Raw genomic sequence first — 22,234 nt, 5'->3', positions numbered from 1 at the left:
CACGTGAAATGATATCTGCGTCAGATGCTAATTCAGAAATATCTAAAATCGTGGTGAAACTAGGAGGATTTCATATGCTCATGTCATTTCTTGGATGCATAGGGTATATAATGGACGGAAGTGGACTTAAGGAAGCTCTGAGTAGAATATATGCTACTAATTCTGTCGACAAAATGTTGAATGGCCACGCATATTCAAGGAGTATCAGAGGTCATACACTATTACGACTTGCATTATCAATGATAATTTTTGAAGACATGAAGATGGAAGATTGTGTATTGGATGAGTTAGGTGAACAAATAACTTGCCGTGATGTTTCTTATGAAGATATGGAAGGTTGTGTAGGTAATTCGAATTTATTTGTTAGTCAGTTTCATGATAAATTGAATGAATTAAGAGCTCGAGGCCCTACAGCACAGTTATGGGTACAATATTTTGAAGTAGTATCAATAGCACTAGATTTTATTCGCGCTGAAAGATTGGGACTTTTCATAGAACATCTTGATGCAGTGCGAAAAATGCTGCCGTACTTTCACGCTAGTGGTCACTTTTTATACGCGAAATCTGCTCATTTGTATCTTCAAGACATGATGAATTTGGAAAATGTAATGGACAAAGAGACTTTTGAGAACTTTAAAAATGGATTCTTCACTGTAAAACGAACAGAAAAATTCAATTCCGGCACATGGACAGATATGGTAATTGAACAAAGTCTTATGAAGTCAATGAAGACAGAAGGGGGAATATCTCGAGGTCGAAGTACTCAAGAAAGTGTTTTATGTAAATGGGTGTATTCTATGTATGCTACAAATACAGTTTGTGAGGAAATTGAGAAGTTTTGTGATATTTCGATTGGTTCTGCTGAACAACACGTTGATGCACGAGATTCAAGAATAAAAAGAGATAACACTGATGTAAGTAAACTACTTGAATGGCTTACACTTCATGATCCCTTTCCAAAAACAAAGCAATTGGTATCCTTAGCCTCTGGAATTATTGGAAATGGCCAAATTAATTGTTACAAAGCCCATGAAATTGGATTACAATCTATGATAAAAATAACTGGCTTGAACTTTAATGAGATAAAGTTCAAACGCGCCGATAAGGTTTTACCACTTTCAGTTGTTAACAAATCAGTCAAAATTAATGATTGTAAAGTCTCTGTAGAACCATTGTTGCTCTTCCAAAGGATAATTGTAACTAAACAGTTTGAAAGTAATCTCGAAGGATATCTTCAATATGAACTAAGTCCGTATCCGACATCATTATTTGATAATAATGGCATGAGAAAAACTACGAAAGCCACGTTATATGATAATATGACACCGGTTGATATCGAACTTGATGAAAATAACGTGACGTATATCATCGATGGTGGATTTCTTCTGCATCGCGTCGTTTGGAGTAAAGACGATACATTTTCTGTTGTTTTAGAAAAATACGTTAAGTATTTACAAACACATTATGCATCAAAAACTGTTGTTGTATTTGACGGATACTCGGACTACACTAAAAACATAAAAGCAATGGAACAACAAAGAAGAAATGCTGCTTTTTCGAAATCTTATGAAGTTTGTTTCGACGAAACAATGATTGTACCAATCAGCCAATATAAGTTTTTGTCAAATCGATATAATAAAAAGAAACTTATAGGTATGCTCATTGAAAAATTTGAGAGCGTAAATATCACAACAAAACAAGCGAGAGATGATGCTGATGTTCTTATCATAGAAACAGCTATCGAAGAATCCAAACATAAGAGGACTGCCATCATTATAGGAGAAGACATAGATTTACTAGTTATTTTAATTGGACGCACTCAGTTACATCAAGAAGACATTTTCTTTAAAAAAGTTGGCAAAGGCAATGTCAAAACACAAATATATTCTTCAAAAAGTTTTGACAAATATCCCCTTTCTAAAAAACACATTTTATTTTTACATGCATTCAGTGGATGTGATACAACTTCCGCTCTGTTTAAAAAAGGAAAAAAAACTGTCATCAAATCACTAGAAAAACTTGCAAATTTCGACGAACTAGCTCAAGTTTTTCTACAAGAAAACTGCCCTGTCCAACAATTATACAAAAATGGAATTCGAATCTTACTAGCGATATACAAGGCTCCAAAATCTGAGGATAATATCGATCATCTTCGATATACTCAGTTCATTAAATCTACAAAACTTCATAAACCTGTCCAGTTATCTAATCTTCCACCGACAAGTGCAGCAGCCCATCAACATATAAACCGTGTCTATTACCAAGTTCAAAAATGGTTAGGGCATGATTTTGAACCCCAGGGATGGGGTTGGGTGCTCCAAAATGAATTCCTGGAGCCAATGACAACAATATTACCACCAGCTCCCGATGAATTACTTAATACTTTATTTTGTAATTGTAAGAATGGATGTGGTTCACGGTGCGGGTGCAGAAAATCTGGGTTGCAATGCACTTTAGCTTGTGGCCAGTGTAATGGGCAAGCTTGCCTCAATGCTATTTCATTGCAAAGTGACTGTGAGGAAGAGAGTGCATTTGACCCTGAAATTCTGGAAGGTCTGGAAACAACGATTCCGGACAACGACGATAATGACGATGAAACACAAATTCCCGAACGTCATGAAGATGACGAAGAAGAAGAAAATTAATACCCTTGTTCTTTAAATTATTAAAGATTTATAGATTTTCGCTTTACTTCCTTAAAATTTACTTTAAATAAATTAATATGACTTTAAGATATATAATAATATAATAAGTATAATATATTATCCAATATCTAAAAACTTACACATTTTAAAGATAAAGTACTTTTAATAATTTTTCTACTTAAAATCTACTTTCAATAAATTAAGATACACAATAAGTATTATTAAATGAATATATTGAAAATATGCAAAATGTTATTAAATACGTATTGTATTACTTGATAAATAATACAAATTATTCAAAATTCAAGGTAGTATTCACAGATACTCACGGTTGAACTTGCATTAGAGTGCGTATGGACGAGCGCTGCGCGCTCACCGCCCTCTATCTCAGAAACCATTGAGCGCATGAAAAAATGTTTCAAATAAAATTTGTCCCAAATTTTGTGATCTATAATTATGATAATAGATGTTAACATCATTGGAGCAATAACAACAGAGATAATCGCAAAAAACTGTTTTTCTTGACCTTTGACCTTGAATAACTTAAGACGCAGACACGAGATTTTATGAGACTTTTGAGACAACGCTTAGAACGCCAAAATGAAGGTATATACAAAAATTCAGCTTATTATCTCTCATTCCGAGGTTGATCGCTAATTTGACTGGACTATAAGTCTGACACAAATAAAAACAATCGATGTTCTTATGACGTCCCATAGAAAAATATCTTCTGATATTGTCCTGCTTATCACAAGTGACATCATCAAATATCATAACTGAATTCGATTTTGCATCTTTGGGGTTAATGACTTGTTCGTTATCTTCATACTGGTAATATCCAATTCCTTTCACTCTTTCTAACACTTCTTGTAGTAATTTATATTTGGGTTGATAGAGGGACTTACAGTAGATATACACATTTGTAAATTTTACTCCGTTCGGATCAAATAATAATGATAGTAGTATATTTGTTTTTCCACTTCCAGAAGGTCCGCAAATGATAGATCGTATCGATTGAGGAAACAAAACACCATGTTTTTGTCGATGTATATGATGACTTAGGCTCTTATATTCTTCATTGTCATCATCATGATTTCTAATCTCTAAACACGTACCTTGTCTTATGATGCGCATTGCACTAATGAGTATTAATTTTGAAATTTAAAATATATATATATGCTTCCTCAGTAGCAATTTTAATTCAGTTTTATGTTGTTTGTTGAAGGAAGAGGTTTACTCTGCTTCGCAACTAACAAGCAATCGTTCAAACTATATATAGTCAAACAATCGCTAGTGATTTGGTGCTAGACAACAAGTGATTGAAAAAGTAGCTAACGAATTATAGTGACAAAAAAGAAGCAAAAAAAAAAACTATCGACATGAGTCCTACTTCACTATCAAGAAGAAAAAAATCTAAACTAACTTTTCATCGAGCTGTTTTGAGCCCATCAATACAAAAAAACAGTCGTGAGGGTATCAACACTATACAAAACGCACTAAAAACCGCTCGATTAGCAATAAAAAAAGCAGGAGGTCGGAATCGAATTAAAATACCCCGTGTCCTTCCAATTAAACAGGGAGGATTTTTACCACTTCTACCGTTGATATTTGGAGGATTATCAGCCCTTGGTGCCTTGTCTGGAGGTGCAGCTGGTATAGCCAAAGCGGTAAACGATGCAAAACAAGCGAAACAAAAATTGGATGAAGAACAACGTCATAACAAAACAATGGAAGCTATAGCAATAGGAAAACAAGGAAGCGGATTATTTTTACGAAAACGTAAAGACGGTTACGGTTTATTTTTGGAAAACGTCTCAAAAAACTTTTACTAGAACTACCCAAAAGACCTTTATCGGATGAGGATGTAAGAAAATATGCTTCGTTATCAAAAATTTCTAATTTTAGAGGTGTATTTATGAGAAATTCATTACCACCAGCCGGGCCTAGAAACTATGAAAAAGCCATAGTTAATTTGGATTTGTCGCTTGGTCCAGGCACTCACTGGGTAGCTTATAAAAAATTTGGAAAAAATGTCTATTATTTTGACAGTTACGGTAATTTGAAACCACCACCAGAACTAATAGAATATTTTAAAAATTGTAAAATATACTTTAATCATAAAAGATTTCAAAAATTAAAATATAATTGTGGACATTTGTGTTTACAATTTTTGTCTAGTAAAATAAAATTGGTATAAAGTAACCTGACCGACATTTTTCTACCTCAGTCTTCATCATGCATACGACGTTTTCACTTGTCGGTAATACAAGTAGACTAAGTGCTACGTATAATCCTGTTATTGAACTTGACCCACACTACGAATACTCATTGGCTCTTATAGGATTTCTAACCACGAATAATATTCCAAATATCGAGGAAGGAACAAACAAGTTTCATTATTTTAAAGAAGGTGATAGTAAGGAAAGAGAGATCATTTTCCCTAAGGGAGCTTACGAGATAGATGCAATAGAACAGTATATTCAGAATTTTCTCTGCCCAGAATGTACCAGTGACAAAGAACGATCAAAAATTTTTTCTCTGAAACCTAACCTTAATACTTTAAAGTGTGAATTGAAGAGTAAATATGGAGTTAATTTCAGCCACAATGACAGTATAGGCAAAAGACTTGGATACTCAAGTAGAAAGCTACCTGCAAATACTTTACACGAAAGCGATTTACCTGTAAATATTATAAAAGTGAGCACGATTCGAGTGGAATGTAATATAGTTACAGGATCCTATTATCAAAGTAAAAGATCACATACCATCTACGAAACCGCTATAACTGTCAATCCAGGAGAGCAAATTTTCATTGAGCCAACAAATCAAATATATTTACCGCTCACTAATAAATCTTTCATTAGCAATATAACTCTCGACATAGTCGATCAAGACAATAATTTTATTGATTTTAACGGTCAAGAAATTGTGGTGAGACTAGCGTTAAAATCTCAAAAGAAGTAATTATGGGATTAGTATACAACATTCTTAAAAGAAGAGGATTTTCACATTATACTTCAGTATCGCAGCAGTCACCACTCCAAGCACTTCCAGAAGAAGAAGAAGCATCATTAGTGTCTTCACAACATCAATTGTCGTCTCAAAGTGTAAATATTCTCAAGTCTTTAGGATATCATGTCAGAAAAACTTCAAATATTCGACCGACCTCAAGTAGATCACAGTATAATTAAAGAAGAAGAACATACGTACAACCCTGAAGTGCGTACATTTAATAATAATGATGATATTGACATCATTATAAATCAAGAAGATCTTATGATACCATTATCCGAGTGTTACCTTGACATTGACGGAGAATTTAACTCTGATGATCTTTTGCCTAATAATATACCAGCTTTAAATGGAGATATTTATTTAACAAATAACGCTGGAGCGTTTTTATTTGAAAGCATAAGCTATGAACTCAACAATAAAGAAGTTGATGTAGTACGAGATGTGGGCTTATTATCAACAGTTAAAACATTCTTGTGTTACGGTGAAGATGAATCAAAAGAATTGGGAGGAGCAGGATGGAATATGGATGGTAATGGCATTAAACCATATAACGTTAGAGATAAAACATTTTCATTGAGAATACCTTTATCGATTCTGCTAAATTTACCTTACGATTATCGTCGTATAATTACTGGAAAACATAAACTAAGATTAGTGCGTAGTAGATCTGATGATAATTGCTATATGAGCACAGGTACTAGGAGAGCAACAATGAATATAAAAAATATTACCTTAATAGCAAAACATGTCTTTCCGAACGATGATATTAAACTCCAGATGTTAAATAAAATCAACACAAGTAAATCTATATTGGTACCATTTAGAAAGTGGGATATTCATGAATTGCCCATTCTGCCAAGATCTAAAAACGAAGTGTGGAAAGTGAAAACTCTGCAAAGTGTACACACACCTCTTTATTGTATAGTATTTTTTCAAACTAATAGAAAGAATAACCCCCTAGCCGATGCTACCAAATTCGACAATATCGATATGAGAAGCATACGTCTACACTTAAATTCGAGTATATATCCGTACGAATCTTGGAAATTAGATTTTAGAAAAACTCGTTACAGAGAAGCATATCAAGCATATTGCGATTTTTATAAACAATTCAACGATCAAGATAGAGCAAAACCGATATTGAAATATGACGATTTTAAAACTCGTTCAATATTCGTTTTAGACTGCTCAAAGCACCCCGAACCTATTCGTTATTCAACTGTAGATGTATCACTTCAATTTGAGTCGGACTATGAGTTTCCTCAAGATACAAAAGCCTACGTAATTATCATACACGATGCTATCGTAGAGTACACACCAATGCTAAAAACCACAAGAGATCTTATTTAACATTGAACGTGTGGAATCGTTCACAACCGAAAAAGGATTTCCTATTGATAACCTCTAGAGCAAACTGCATCATCATTCACAATAAAATTTTAAAGTATCGAGCTGCTAAGCGGTTTAATTCGTCCATTATCACTCTAGAACACCGTTTTTAACGTTCTTCATTAATGCTTATCGAAAAAACGGAAACATGTGGTTTTATACTGGAAACAGATTTCTTGTTGATTTCCTCGATAGACAACGCATGCGAACAAATTTAGTAGTAGTAGTTGTTGTTGTCATGATGTCTGTCTGGTGTGTTGTTTACTCTTCGCAGTTTTGTTGTGAGGAAGCGAAAAGATTCTCCGTAAATCGATTAGAGAATCAAGTTCATCATTCGCTTCATGATTTTCTACAACGCTACCCACATGAAGACTCTACTCTACTCAAAAATTATCTTTATCAAGGAATCGTGAAAGTGTATGAAGATCTTTCGATATTGTGCAATAAATATTTAAATAGACAGTTCTCATTTCGTTCGTTCTGTGTGGAGCTTAAAGAATTGAAACGAGTCTTGGATAGTGTAAAAGAATATATTCCAACAAAATGCTATATTACCTGGTCATTTCGTACAAAATGTGAAAAGCATATGTAGAAGAAAAAATCTTAGCCGGTCTCCGAGTTAACGAAGAGACGAATTGTAAGTTTACATTTTTTATAAAATCAATCTAAACCGATCATTTTAGTTTGAACATTTTTTATTATCTTCGCCCGGAAATGTGAGGTTTCATAACGGACATACATTTGTAAGCGAATCGCAAGACCCTTTTATTTTAAAGGAAAAAAGGTAATTATTAATACAAACTAAAATCTTTACAAATACTTATTCATTCTAGTTTTAACCCTCCGAAAATACATTTAATGGTGAAATGGTCCTTCGCTTATCACCAATTGAGATGTGATGCTATTTGGCAACAGTACGCTAAAGATGGTGAACGATTTCGAAGACGGATACGACAAGTAGAATCCATCTATTTAGAACCTAAATTACAAGTTTCGCAACGAAAGAAAATACATGAAGATCGATTTACGACTCTACAAGAAGAAGAAGACTCCAAAAGTATGGAAGTTGATTATGAATACTATTAAAAATTATATTAATTCTGCTTATTAGTTTTTTTGTTTCTGTTATAGTTTTCGTTTTCGCTTTCATTTTATATTATTTTTTATTTTTTAAAATGAATTATGTAAAATGTGTTCATTAGTTAATTAGACATTAGTTTTGTACTCTATGGTTTATTTTTGCTTTTATATTTTATGTTAATTAGATTTAAGATTTGTTTATAATGGATAGTTTAATTTTTTTCAAATGTATTGTAAGTTTATAAATATATCATTGTTTAAAATTTTTTGTTTTTGTTACTACTATTTTTCGATTATCATTTTGAATGAAAAGTGAGGTTAGATTTAGAGGGGCTTCATCCAGGAGCGTGCACCTCATCTTAAGACGTAAGGGAATTTTATTTTAAATTACCCGCCAATTTTTAAACACATGGCCCGATCAGAGGCCTGCGCCCTATCTTGAGACGTAGGGGCCCTCATCTTAAGGCGTAGGGGGCCCCCATCTTAAGACACTGGTGTTTGGAGCACAGAACTCCGACCCCCCGACGTAGGGAAATTTTATTTTATGTTACTACTATTTAACGATAATAATTTTAAATAAAAAGTGAGGTTAGATTTAAAGGTCTACATCTTAAGACAGTAGGGTTAAGAGCCCAGAGAGTTTTTGAGTTTAAATTACCCGCCAAATTTAAAAACGTTAGAAGCCGGCGCCCCCAATTTAAGTCGTATAAGATCGAGGTCAGGCCCCCAGACACCAAAGTTATACGCAAGGGGCCCAGCCCCAGTATTAAGGCTTAGGGGGATTTTATTTTTAATTACCAGTGTCCGGGGGCCCCCGAACAAGCAAGTTAGACAACCAACAATACGACAGGCCAGCGTTATCATCAGTTCGAGATTATTCCTATAATAATTTCGTACAAAAAGTGAGGTTAGATTTTAAGAGATTAGGGTTAGGAGCCCCAATTTTCAAACGTCAGGAGCCCGCGCCCCCAAATTTAAAACGTCAGGAGCCCGCGTCCCCAGATTTAACTCGCATAAGACCGCAGTCAGAACCCCACACACCAAAGCAAGGGGGCCCGAGCCAGGGATTTTCATTTCAGGAGGCGCCGCCGCCGCCGCCGCCGCCGCCCGAACATTAGACAACCAACAATACGACAGGCCAGGCCAGCGTTATCATCAGTTCGAGATTATTCCTACTGTTCAGCGTCGGGCGTGATGGACGTGTGATACAAGCGACTCTACAGCACGGCGGGACCGATGGGTTCGAATCCATCGTGAGGCAACTGTGCTTTTTTTCACACACAAAAATTCCCGCGCGAAAAGAGACATCTACCGGAACATTCACCAAAGACGCAAACCATAGCAAAGACGCAAACCATAGCAAAGACGCAAACCATAGCAGCGCCGCAGCAAAGACACAAACCGATCGCAGCGCCACCACACGGGAACGACCACTGCGCATCGCTTCTGCGCACCGCGTCACGCATATTTTGACCCTACTGACAGGTAAAAAGCAAAACAGAGCATTTCATGAAAATAATTATAATAAAACTAAATGGTTAAAGGCTTCGGTTTTTTAAGAAACAAATTATACTGTTGGGATTGTGTATTATTCACAAGTGATAAATTTTCCGTTTGGGATAAAACAGGCTATAATAATTTACAAAATTTGTCATGAGCAATAGAAAGACATGAAAAATCACAGGAACACATATTTTCTTCTACTACTTTAGATTCCGCTCATAAGAGGGATATTGAGAACTATAACGAGAAAGTTGGTAAAAATAGGGCAATTTTGAATTTTTGAAAAAAAATCGATGCAATAGTTCATCTATCAACGCAGGAGTGTTCTTTTCGTGAACATGACAAAAAAAATTATTCAGATAATGAAAGATATAAAAAGTAGTGCTTGTCAAATTTGAGCCTCCTCTGAAGAAAACTTCACAAGCCGCCACTGCTGTAACACTATATTGTCCTAGATCTCGGACGAACATTGGCAGAAGAGCTCCAGAATATTTATTTTGCCATTACTTAAATATGATTGAAAGTTCTAGTGATTCGTGGGATATTTACTGCAGCTCTTTGTCGGAGTTGCGTTCACATGTGCGTCGTCGATTTCAAGTGGGTATGTAGATAGTGAAATATGCTCTATAATTTCTCTATTGTTTTATTTTTTTTTTTTCTTTTAGAAGGTAAATGGTGGGATATATATTTTGTTTTTTCTCTATTGTACTATCCCTTGATCCATTGATAGTTTATTTATTTAATGTAATTTACTTTACTTTACTTTTCTTTTTATTTGGTATGCTAAACGTGCTTTTTATTTTTATTTTTTGGTATATATTACTATTTTTGTCTTCTTTTATTTTTATTTTGTTTTATTGGAAATTGTCCAGTAAGTGGAATATTTGTTCTGTTGGACAATAAATTATATTATTACTGTTTTGGAAATTTAATTGTTTCGCCAGTTTTGTCATTTTGTCCAACTAGTATTGCACAAATGAATTTTAAGTGAATTTCTTAGAAGAATTAATGCAGATGCAGATGGATAGCGATAACGAAGACGATGTTTTACAACTCACACCTCCATCAGTAGTTGAAGCCAACCATGAGACCATGACTGAACGTCGGCTGTTTTTAAACTATCAGAATTCCAAATGCACTAAACAACCCGTGGGAATTAACAAAATTAGTGGTATACCCAAACTAATTGCTGCTTATTTGGGTTTAGAAGAGCCTGCAGCTTTCACAGGCCACTGTCTGAGGCGATCATCGTCTACAATTTTTATGGATGCAGGTGGCAGTATGGAAGATCTTAAGCGTCACGGAGGATGGATTTCTACTTCTATTGTGGAAGGTTAGATACAAGAGTCCATTGGACACAAAATGAAAGTGGCTGACAAAATCATTACAGCCATAAGAAATTCGTCTGAAAATCGCCCACAAGATGATTCCGATAGTCAAATGTTGCCGTCCACCTCAATTTTTACAACATCCTCAACAACCGTGGCAGGTTTACCGGATGATTTTGAAAAGTCCAACAAGAAATTAATAAATTTCAATAACTGCTCTTTCAGTAATGTAACCTACAATTTACTTAACGAAAGGCAATAAATTTGTATTTGATTATTGTTTGGCAATATTAAAATTTCAATAAAACTGAATTGTCTTGATGAACTTTGGAAACATAACCCTACTAACTCTTATCATGCACCGTGCATGATAAATTTCATATCCGCATCGGTCTCTGCAAGCTGCACTTTCAAGACAAGTCGTCTAAAATACACTATTTCGGATCACCGGCAAAATTTTTTGCTATAATACTTCGAAAAGTATTTAAAAATAAATTATTACAAAAATACTAATTAAATGGCCTATTATTATTATTTTTTATTTATTTGTCACTATTTAGTGTAAGACAATAAATTTTTAAAAATTTTATTTATCTATGTATTTTTTATTAAAAAAATTAAGCTCGATAAACCTGTTTTTATAATTTGTAAATAAATTTAGTTGTGTTATTACACTTCTTTTCAATTTTTGGAGCATATGCAACTGCATATCTCTGCATATATTAATAAAGTTACTGCATATTTGCATAAATTTCATGCATATTACATGATCATATTTCTCAAAATTTTGCTGCATACTTTTCGCTCTCTAGTCATGTATTATTTTTAATATAACGGCAATATGAATGTACCCTCCGGATTTGAAAAAAAGGACGGTCACATCGTCAAAATTATTTCATTTATCAAAAAACTTAGTGGACCAGTTTTCTATGATTGCGATCGTACTTATTAAAGATTTTGTTTTTTGCTTTCAGTATCTTAATAATATTTTCAGATGTGCAGAATAATGATTAAATAATTAAGGTACGGAAGAAACGTTAAAAACAAAATTACTCTCAATCCGGTCCTTCGCGTCTCGGCCGTCCCTGGCACGTGGCATGGTTTACATTTACTAAGTTTTATGAAAGGTCGGCTGTAAAGTAGGTACTTTTACTTGTTCCTCACTTGTAAACATCGATTTACCAAGTCACTGTATTCACCATGAAAATATCACTTAACTGGCTATAGCCTGTAAAAAATGTTACTGACTGCCAGTAAAATATTTACAGCCGGTCGTGTTCATACCGCCATGTATTTTAAACATTTTAAACTATTATAAGTTGAAATGACAGCCAAAATTGATTCAGGTAAATTTTCACTTACAATTGCTGCTTCCTCAGTAATATAGCTTGCGCCACACTCATTTCCATACAGCGAAAACGATAAACAGAAAAATCTAAATGACAGGACTAGACAACACAGTAAATGCTATGACAAGTGCCATGCTGCCGTGCGTTTCCAAAGTAATACGTCTAAAGCTCATACGATGTTTCTTCAAATATTGGACCTTCTAGAGGTTTTAATAATTTATAATAGTTATTTACAAGTGAGAAACAAATAAAATATTGAACAATACACGCAAGGTAACGGGTTTTTACTGGCTCGCCTGCGGCTCGCCAGTCATATCCTTCTGTTCGCCAGTAAAAACCCTTTTACCATGCTAGTAATGTTAAATACTACAAACTCAAACGTCTAAGCCATAAACGCCTTAAATGTTTGAGTCCAGTCTACCAGTGGCGGCTCGTGACTGTCTGATGTGGTGAGGCGATCATAGAAGTTTGACAATAATAATATTAATAATCAAATTAATTAAATTAATGTGATTAATGCATATTACTTGGTCTTACTAGTTAGTACTGATAGAAATCTTGCCCGAATACCGGTCATTTCCGGGTCAGTGGTAGGTCCTAATAATAATTAATAATAACGCCCATAACACATTTAATCAACAATGTTTTTACAAGTCAAAATTTTGTTTAAACTAGCACTTTCTTGGAGGGATTCGGGAATAGTTGTTGTGTTCCTTTCTAAAGGTTTTATAGGCCCATGGAATTTTTAATGTGTACTTTGGAACTTTCATATAACTTTGCACTTCGGTTGAAATTATTTAAATCGTTATATCCCGGGACGTCGTACAAATATTAAATATTACGGCAGAGCCATTTATACATATGTTTCGTACCAAGTTGATTTAAAAGACTTGGAGTACTGACGATTCTGTCGCTTATCAATGGAAATTAAATGAATTAACGGTTTTGACTGCTCGATATTTAGGAAAATTTGCCGACGTTCTAGCTCGGTTTGCCGTGAAAACGGCGTTTCAAAAAGGAACATGACGATATGGTACTCGGGATTCATTTTTCACTCACCTGTACCTATGAAAGAGACAAAAACACGAAACATCAACACGTGGGCTTTTACTCACGTTCATGCTAATTACCCACGCACCCCGCAGCCCTTCCGTCTGTAAAATAAAAGGGAAAATGGTAGCACCGAAGATATCGCCTCAGTTCCGAGCGAACGCATGTATAGGAGTATAGGAGCTGAGCCATGGAAATCCGTGTCTGTGATTGGGCTTCGTTGGTTCAAGTGAACCGACGTTCTGGCCGCTTCAGTTAAAAAACTAGGGGCATAAATCGTACGGTATTCAACCGAAAATGTGAGCAGAAAGCGTAAAAAATAAAAAATCATCTACAGATTTACCATTTCAACATATTTTTGTAACTAAAAATGCATTGAAAGCTCTTTTTTAATTACAAATTAAGTCAATCTGTTCTTAAGATATATGCCTGTGAGGCGCCGCCTCACTTGCCTCATCTGACGAGCCGCTACTGGTAGGTACAGTTGAAAACTTGAAACAATTTTTTCATCTGCAGCGTTTACTTAACTGACGTTGTATATGAATTGTGTAACACTTATTAAAAAATGTATTGATGCAATCTGTTAAGAAAGGTTCGTTCTGGACACCTCGTTTTTTAATTTTGTTCGCACTACAAAGTGTACGTTGCAACAGCAATGTAAATGTCGTCATTTTTGCATGTTTTTACTTTTTTTTACACAGAAAACAGAACTGAAAATCAAATAAACATACCTATGTCTAATAAGGATTGTTAACGAAAAAAACTATCGTCCTAAGTCAATTTCTCTCGTTTTTACAGGACATTTCCAATGGGATGAAAACTGTCCCAAACCAGGCCGAGTGATACCGCCTTAAAGAAAAGCGAACCATTTTCAATAACTTGTCAGATTTTGACAAAAATGTCAGGGGTGTACAAAATTGAACTCGGCGACGCAGGCAATTGTTTGGCACCGACAGCACTATTAAATTTAAAAAAACAAATTAATTAATTTTTGCGTTTTTATTAAGGTAATTCTTTTAAACAAAACAGTGATTTAATTAATTTTTCGCGCACTGACGTTATTTTAGTTGCTTAAAGTTATAACGCAATTTTGAATAATTTTTAACAACAGGAAGGTGTGTTAAAATTCATTTTTTGAACAATAAAATAGTTTTTTTGTTATCAGCCTAATATTTACCTATTATATTACACTTGTTTTAAATTTCATAAAAATCCCTTCAAGAATACCTGACTTATTGCGCACGAAAGTGTTACGTGGGACACCCGGTATAATAACATCCAAGATAGTGGTGAAAATGTATTTTGGGTTGAGTTTCAAATTTATTCAGGCTCTTTAGTACTTGTGGACCAGCCGTATGGCATGCCATTTTTTAGAATTTGATACGATCCATATAGGATTACGAAAAGTACTGAACAACACACAGCCGAAACACAAATAACGGACTTCGCCTCGGTTTACAAACTTCAACCGCGTCCGTTATTCGTTCGTTTTCGGCCTTGTATCGGTATAATTAATTACATAGTCGAACAATTTTAGAAACATTTCTTGTTACAAGCATTCTGAAAATGTATTCTGAAAGCTGCTGAATAACTATCTAATAAGACATTATGCCTACGTCGTCAAAAAAAAAATTTTTTTGAGATTGTTCATAGATAGTTCCAGTTAAAGGTGTACTATTGCATAATGGGAATAAATATCTAGTACTGCCGACTGCATACACTTGTTAAACTGTATTAACGACAAAAAGTTTGAGTGCAATTTGATAGGCGATTAAAAAATTGTAGCTTTAGTAACTGGCTTCCAATCTGGATATACCAAGGATATGTGCTTCTTATGCAAGTGAAATACAAGAGAGAAAGCATTTCAACATATGAAAACAATATTTCCTAAGCTTTCTGCTGCTAACATAAACCAAGGTAAAAACTAAAATATTACAGTGAATTTCAGTTTTCATATTATGTACGTCTTCTATATTTAGGAATTTTCATTGGGTTGAAATTCGAATGAAGGATCAAATGTTCTAAGCCTATTTGAATGATACGGAAAAATTTACTTGGGAATCAATTAGCTTAGTGATCAGTGAATTTTTAGGAAACAAACGTTCCGCAAATTATGTCTTATTTAAATTTCTTTGCGAGAAATCAAGAAAGTCGAAGAAAGATTTAAGAGAAAGACCCAAGTATCCATTCTTTCCGAATACATGAGGCTTTTATAAAGAGTTAGATCTAGACAGGTTAAAATTCGTAGACGTAATTAAATATCTGTCGACAGAAATCTGTGGAACATTTTTTCAGTGCTTCTTGCGCGTTTTTCTATGTAAAATTAGAATTCACATCATTTTTTCTAATTGTTCACCAGACGACAATAAAAATTTGAATATTTTTTCTTTTTGACGACATGGGTATATTATCTCTTTTAAGAGTTGTTCAGCACAAAATTACCTTTCCGACCATGTTTAGAAAATATGTGTAACAAAAACACTGTTCTACTGTGTTATTATCGTGAAAATTAATTCTTCGACGCGAGGTTCAGCGTGTACATACGAGGACTGTTTGATAAGTACCCGTTTTAAGAAAGAGAAAGCATTTTTTTTTAATTCTGTATATTTATTTCTCAACATAGTCTCCTTTCAACTCTATACACCTCGACCAGCGATATTCTAACTTTTTTAACCCATTCAAAAAAAATGATTTATCAAACTCTGCAAAATAAGCCTCTGTTTCATTGATTACTTCGCCGTTTGAAGTAAAGCGCCTTCCTTCAAGCCATTTTTTTAGATTTGGAGATAGATAAAAGTCACAGGGTGCTAAATCTGGCGAATAGGGAAAATGCAGCAGTAATTCATAGCGTAATTCAACCAGTTTTGCCATGGCAATTGCAGACGTGTGAGCCGGTGCGTTATCATGGTGAAACACGACTTTTTTTTCGACAAATGGGGCCGTTTTATCTTTAATTCAGCATCTAATCGGCTCAATAGGCTAGCATAATACTGCCCCGTGATTGTTTTGCCATTTTACAAATAGTCTATGAAAATGATGCCATGCGAATCCCAAAAAACAGTATCCATAACTTTTCCGGCCGAAGAAACCGTTTTCGCTTTCTTTGGAGCACGTTCGCCGGGTAGAGTCCCTTGTTTTGACTGTTCTTTGGTCTCTGGAGTTAGTGGTGTATCCACGTTTCATCAACACTCACGTAACGCCTTCGAAACTCCTTCGAATTGTGCTTAAACATGTTGAAGCAATGTTCCGAAGTTGTAACGCAATTTTGTTTTTGCTCCACTGTGAGCAAACGCGGCACCCATCGTGCCGATAGCTTTCTCATGCCCAGTTTTTCTCGAAGAATGTTGTGCACACGTTCGGTTGAGATGTTTGCAATCACAGCAATCTCTCTGATCTTCACCCGATGGTCTGCTAAGACAATATCGTGGATTTTGTTGACCATTTCCTCAGTAGTTACTTTAATCGGACGACCTGGGCGCTCTTCATCCAAAACCGATGTTCTGCCACTTTTGAATTCGTTGAACCAATATCTGATGGTAGTCATCGAAGGTGCTTGGTCCTTATAAACTACCTGCAACTTGATTTTGATTTCTTCACACGTTTTCCCATCCAAAAAAAGAAATCGAATCACAGATCTATACTGCTCTTTTTCCATTTTTGCAAAAAACACAAAATTGTCAAGTTTCAATAAGTGCTGTAACAAAACTACTTGACCAATTTGACTGAAATTTTGACAAGCCTCGTTTGAAAGATGGCATTAGACCATGGCATACAAATTTTGGGTCAGTGGTACCCACAGTCCTCAAACACGAGTAGTTATCATACAGTCCTCGTATCATACACTTCCTGTTTACCGTCTTACCCGCAAAAATCCGCTCTCTGATAAAAAACCCAGTGTAATAAGAAATTCAAAAACTATCCATGTTGTTAATTTACTGCCTACCATCAACTATTGGGCTTATTTTATATGCATGAAAAATATACTGCTGAACATTTACTAGACACCGTGTACCAGACATTAGTCAAATGACCCAGAACGATAACCAATATAAACTGGAAACAAAAATGGCCAAGGAAGTCACTATTGTAAACTCTTCCTCTTTTTTTGTCCATTGTTATCCACTTACCTTTGCTTTACTTAGAGTATAAAAAAACAAATAATTAGGATAATTTACATTGCACAAATTAATTTACTGCTCTAATATGAATATTTGAAATTTCTACAATTTTTTTTTTTTGGTGAGGGTAGTATCTGATGGGTTGCTACTATTTGAAGACACAGGCACTACCTTAAAATCCATGTATTTCTCTGGCTCATAACCTTTTGCTTTTATAGATTGTTCAATTAATTCATTTGAATAACCAAACCCTGACACCTTGCAAAAAACGAATATTAGTAATCTTTCAACACATGCCACCTGTTTATACCTGTCGTATTTGTTTTTTCAATTCCGCTTCATCAGAAGGATGTGAATCTATTATTCCTCCTGGACGGATTATTCGGTCCCTTATACCTCGACCTCGTCCACTTACAATATAACATGCACTTTCATCAATGTCACTATTTAACGTCCGCTGTTTGTTTTCTGCCATTTGTTTCTTGTACTGTATTATTGTTTCAGGAACCCTGCATCCAGATCTAGGCGAAGGTACATCAAATTCTGCCAACTGGAGAAGGTCCATTAAAACATCTTCTTCTGTTATCCATTCACTAGGTACCCACATTTTCCTAAAGAAATAACACATTTAGGTATGTAATAAATTTTTACCATATTCAAAGAAAGTTAAATATAATAAAACATCATTTACTGTAATGTAAAAAAAAACACTACATGCAAATAAACAGCATATAGAACATCTTACCACCAAACAGTGTACGTGTGATTATTTAATTTTAATTTGTAACTATTCATAACATAAAGTAACGTTTTTCTGCGTTCCCAAAACAACAGGATTTGTTTTTTGGCATGACACACATTTTTATTGTTTTATTACGTGTATTTGTACTGAAATTTGAAATGCACAACATAAAAGTCTTCCATATGGTATTAGAAAAATTTTGTAGATCAAAAATTATTCAAAATATTGAAAGTTTGCAAGAAAAATAATGAGCATGATAACGAATCATGAATGCATAAAAACGAAAAAAAATAGGATGTCAGTAATGTCACAATCGCATTACAGATTCCTATAAAAACAGTCAGGGTTGCCAACCTCTGCAATTAATATTTTAGACAAAGATATTTTTTAATAGATCGACTTTTGACGTTTGTAATGAAAACAGTTTGGTCAATTTTAGGGTCCAGATAAAATCTCACCTATGGCGCCAACGTAACGGTGCACGGGGACTTTCAGTCTTTTAATATCTCCCACTACACAAACCACCGTGACCAAATAATACCATAGAAAATAAATAATACGTTCAACGTTCAATGGTTTAATTGTAGGGATGGGGAATTCTTAAGGCCTCGCCACATAGGCTGTGCTATGCTATGTTAATGAAAAACATAGAAGTAGACACAATACATTTAAATGAGAGTGTTCACATAGCCATTATGTTATGCTTTATGTACTTTTTACACAGAACTAGCATAGACATTACACAGCTCGAAATAATCCGACATAGCATGAAAGTAGAATGGAATCCTACTTCTGTGTAATGTTTGGTTTTTGGCTCATGCGCGTCTAGAGAAAATTCAAACTTCTAACCTAAGCCTTCTCAATTTTCTTCTTTTATAAGTTGTATTTCTATATTGCACTGCATATTGCACATAATAATAATAAAGTTTAAGTAATTCGATCAGGTTCTCTTCGTGAATTTTTTTATTTAAGATTGTCAGCTACACCAACCAGTTTCAAAATGAACGACCACTTTTACTCACCACTGCTTTTACTAATAACTATTTATAAACACACATCTACTATGCTATGCTACCAATTGCTACTATTCTATGGCATGGCTGTTGTGAACACCATCTGTGACTGTATGTCATGTTCATGCTATGTGAATGTATTTTTTACATAGCATAGACATAACGTTTTAATATGAGCATAGCATAGCACAGCCTATGTGGCGAGGCCTTTAGCGTTACGTTACGATTTTGATCTTCGGATTTTGCCTTCGGAATCTGAAATTGATAAATACTTTTTTTTTATTTAATTTAATATAAAGATTTAATAATTTTTATTTATAACCAACGTAGCCTGTAAGAGAAAATTGACGTTATATGTTGTTTCTTGTTGCTGTTATCTAATTTCTTATTAGTTTACTATTTTATTGGAAAAAACTAAATTAAAAAATACAGGTATTAAATCTTGAATATATAAATTATTGTATGACTGCATCCAAATACCGCAGTCTACTGTGACCGCAGTGCCTTTATTAAATAAAATTCTTTATTTCAAATAATTCTCTATTTGTTACCTTTCTGCTTATATTATTATTGTTTGTATTGATGAGGCTGATACGTGTTTAAACTCCATATTAATTTTAATAATAATGAAAAAACTTTCAGAGTTTAAATAATATATTTGTAGTCACTGCTACACGTGTTTCGGTACACAGTACCGTCTTCAGGCAGAAGAGAAACTGTCTCAGACAGTGACCATGGTAGAAGGAGACATGGTATAGGCATACGCATCGGGTGTGACGTCAAGTGGGGTGAAATTAGCGCGAAATTTAAAATACATTCTTTAAATTGCAAAAATTTATTTGTGATTATTCGTCGTATGTGTGATGTGATCACAGAATTTAGGTTTGTGGAGAGAACTGAGCATAAATATGTCAAAAACCTCTTTTTCAAAACTCAAGAGATAAGAGCAAATTGCTATTTGCATTTGCTGATGTCCCACATTTATCGAAATTGATACGAAACCACATTTTTGGATCGTTCAACTTTCAATAATTAAATTTTTATCATTATTATTTTCATTAACTTTCGTTATCCGACAACTAATTGACGTATTGGAGAGAGCAATGATAACTCAAGCTGAAATTCCCTAGACTTCCCTAGCAAAGCTCACAAGAATTACAAGGTCGTTGATGCCACCTAACGTCACAAATGGATGCGCAGACGATTTTTAAATTGGTACATCGGATGTCTATACCATGTCTCCTTCTACCATGGCAGTGACTACAAATATATTATTTAAAATCTGAAAGTTTTTTCATAAACTAAGACCCACCACTGACCCGGAAATGACCGGCATTCAGGCAAGACTTCTATCATTACGGGTACTAAGACCAAGTAATGATATGCATTGATTAGTTTAACAGAACAACTTTCGAGATTCTAGAATTACAGCATACAAATTAGTCTGCTATTATTCTCTAATCTCACCCCATCCCCAAAAGTCCAGCGTAACTACCGACCATTTATCCGCGCATCACATGAAAAGTGACCTACACTACTCTGACCTACTGGTGCTAATCTAATCTGACTGACATGATCAGACTGTTCAAGAAACTTACGAACAATATGACATGTTCCTAACAAAACAGCTTTTTGAATTTTGACAATTATTGAATCATTCAAATGCAAAGACTTTAAATTCTCAACTAAGCTATTTGGAACTACACCTACATTAGAGATAACTAGGGGTAGAATTGAAATTTTTTTAAGATTCAACATGGATTTCATTTCTATCGATAATTGTAGATATTTTGAAATCTTGGTGTCGTATGTTTGAATAATGTTGTTTGTGTTAGGAATAGCAATGTCAATGAGAATGGCTTCGTTCGTGTGTTTTTTGATAAGTATGATGTCTGGTCTGTTAGCTGTAATGTTTAAGTCTGTAAGTATTGTGCGATCCCAGTATAATTTGTATTTGTTATTTTCAAGGAATGGAGACGGAATGTAAGTGTAATAGGGTGTCGTATCTTCGATTAAGTTCATAAGTGTTGCTAATTCTTTGTGAATGATTTTCGCTGCGTTGTCGTGTCTAGCTTTGTAATCAGTTTGTGCTAGGATGCTGCAAGAAGAGATTATGTGCTGGATCGTTTCAGGTTTTGCTTTGCATAGGCGACAGCAGTCGTTTTTTATGTTCGGATCTTTGATGATGTATTTTCTATAATTCTTGGTATTGATTACTTGGTCTTGAATAGCAAACACAAATCCTTCTTAAAATTTATATTATTATTTATTGTATTATTATATTATATGTTTATTTTATTCAAATATGTATGAACTTTTTATTTATAATTTGCAGTTTGTGTTCATTTATAATTTTTTATATTATACTCCTACTTTATAATAAAAATATTAATTAATTGTTCAAATTTAATAATTTCACAAAATCGCCGAAAACGATATTCATTTGTTCCCGTTCGCGATATTTCGGCACCCATCGTTACGTTTCGCTTTCGCAGCTGATTTAATTTCCAACGTATTTTAACTTAATTTAAATTAACGTATTTAACGTATAAACGTTATTATTCTGTATTAATCTGTTCTTGTTTCGGTTCCAGCATCGCAAGTCGCTAGTTTCACTTATAAAACCAGTTTTGTGGACTTATATTTTAAAGGAACAGATTTATCCCGAATAACTGTTATTTTGAATCTTCGGTAACAACTTGTTCCTGTTCCACGTTGGTAACAGCAGAGAACATAGAGAAGCGTCATAGTTTAAATCAAATAACGGTTGAGGACTTCTCAATTTATGTTGGTAGCAGTGTTTGTTTCTAACTAGGAATAAAAGTAACTATTTAGAAGAAATGTCATAATATTTTTAACGACGCGTTTTATTTTTGACAAATTGTCACTAGATTTACCAGAATATTACAAGCTGCTCACTGTTTCCTTCACTTCAATTACAATTATCACAGTAGATCAGTAACGAAACTTCAGCAATATTTGCGGAACGGGTGTGACCTTGG

General features: G+C 34.3%; 2 protein-coding genes and 1 long non-coding RNA gene across 3 annotated transcripts; 2 read left to right on the top strand and 1 right to left on the bottom strand.

The window, feature by feature from the left end:
• Window positions 1–7,217: 7,217 nt before the first annotated feature.
• On the top strand, window positions 7,218–8,489 carry LOC135123172 (uncharacterized). The gene is made up of 3 exons (XR_010279572.1): window positions 7,218–7,686; window positions 7,733–7,833; window positions 7,883–8,489. It is a non-coding gene; the product is annotated as an uncharacterized LOC135123172 (long non-coding RNA).
• Window positions 8,490–10,562: 2,073 nt separating this feature from the next.
• Window positions 10,563–11,222, top strand: LOC135123197 (uncharacterized). The gene is made up of 2 exons (XM_064047690.1): window positions 10,563–10,965; window positions 11,023–11,222. Exons 1-2 carry the CDS (start codon window positions 10,641–10,643, stop codon window positions 11,220–11,222), a joined length of 525 nt encoding a protein of 174 aa, XP_063903760.1. The 5' UTR covers window positions 10,563–10,640.
• A 6,307-nt stretch (window positions 11,223–17,529) lies between these two features.
• On the bottom strand, window positions 17,530–18,511 carry LOC135123753 (uncharacterized). The gene is made up of 3 exons (XM_064048633.1): window positions 18,223–18,511; window positions 17,788–18,088; window positions 17,530–17,735 (listed from the first exon to the last, which is right to left on the bottom strand). The coding sequence occupies exons 1-3, from the start codon at window positions 18,270–18,272 to the stop codon at window positions 17,580–17,582; spliced, it is 507 nt and encodes a 168-aa protein (XP_063904703.1). The 5' UTR covers window positions 18,273–18,511; the 3' UTR covers window positions 17,530–17,579.
• Window positions 18,512–22,234: the final 3,723 nt, after the last annotated feature.

Source organism: Zophobas morio, unplaced genomic scaffold (genome assembly GCF_036711695.1).
Source record: "Zophobas morio isolate AGI-343-1 ecotype UQ-CSIRO unplaced genomic scaffold, CSIRO_AGI_Zmor_V1 ptg000006l, whole genome shotgun sequence".
NCBI lineage: Eukaryota > Metazoa > Arthropoda > Insecta > Coleoptera > Tenebrionidae > Zophobas > Zophobas morio.
Note: the sequence above shows the minus strand (reverse complement) of the source record. Positions and strands in the feature narration are given on the sequence as shown.

Excerpts from the sequence above, each read along its gene's own strand:
- LOC135123197 (XM_064047690.1), top strand. The coding sequence starts at position 10,641 with ATGCAGATGCAGATGGATAGCGATAACGAAGACGATGTTTTACAACTC. Across the intron at positions 10,966-11,022 it reads TTCTACTTCTATTGTGGAAG|CCATAAGAAATTCGTCTGAA; the intron begins GTTAGATACAAG and ends AAATCATTACAG.
- LOC135123753 (XM_064048633.1), bottom strand. The coding sequence starts at position 18,272 with ATGAATAGTTACAAATTAAAATTAAATAATCACACGTACACTGTTTGG. Across the intron at positions 18,089-18,222 it reads CACACGTACACTGTTTGGTG|GAAAATGTGGGTACCTAGTG; the intron begins GTAAGATGTTCT and ends TTATTTCTTTAG. Across the intron at positions 17,736-17,787 it reads TGAAAAAACAAATACGACAG|GTGTCAGGGTTTGGTTATTC; the intron begins GTATAAACAGGT and ends GTTTTTTGCAAG.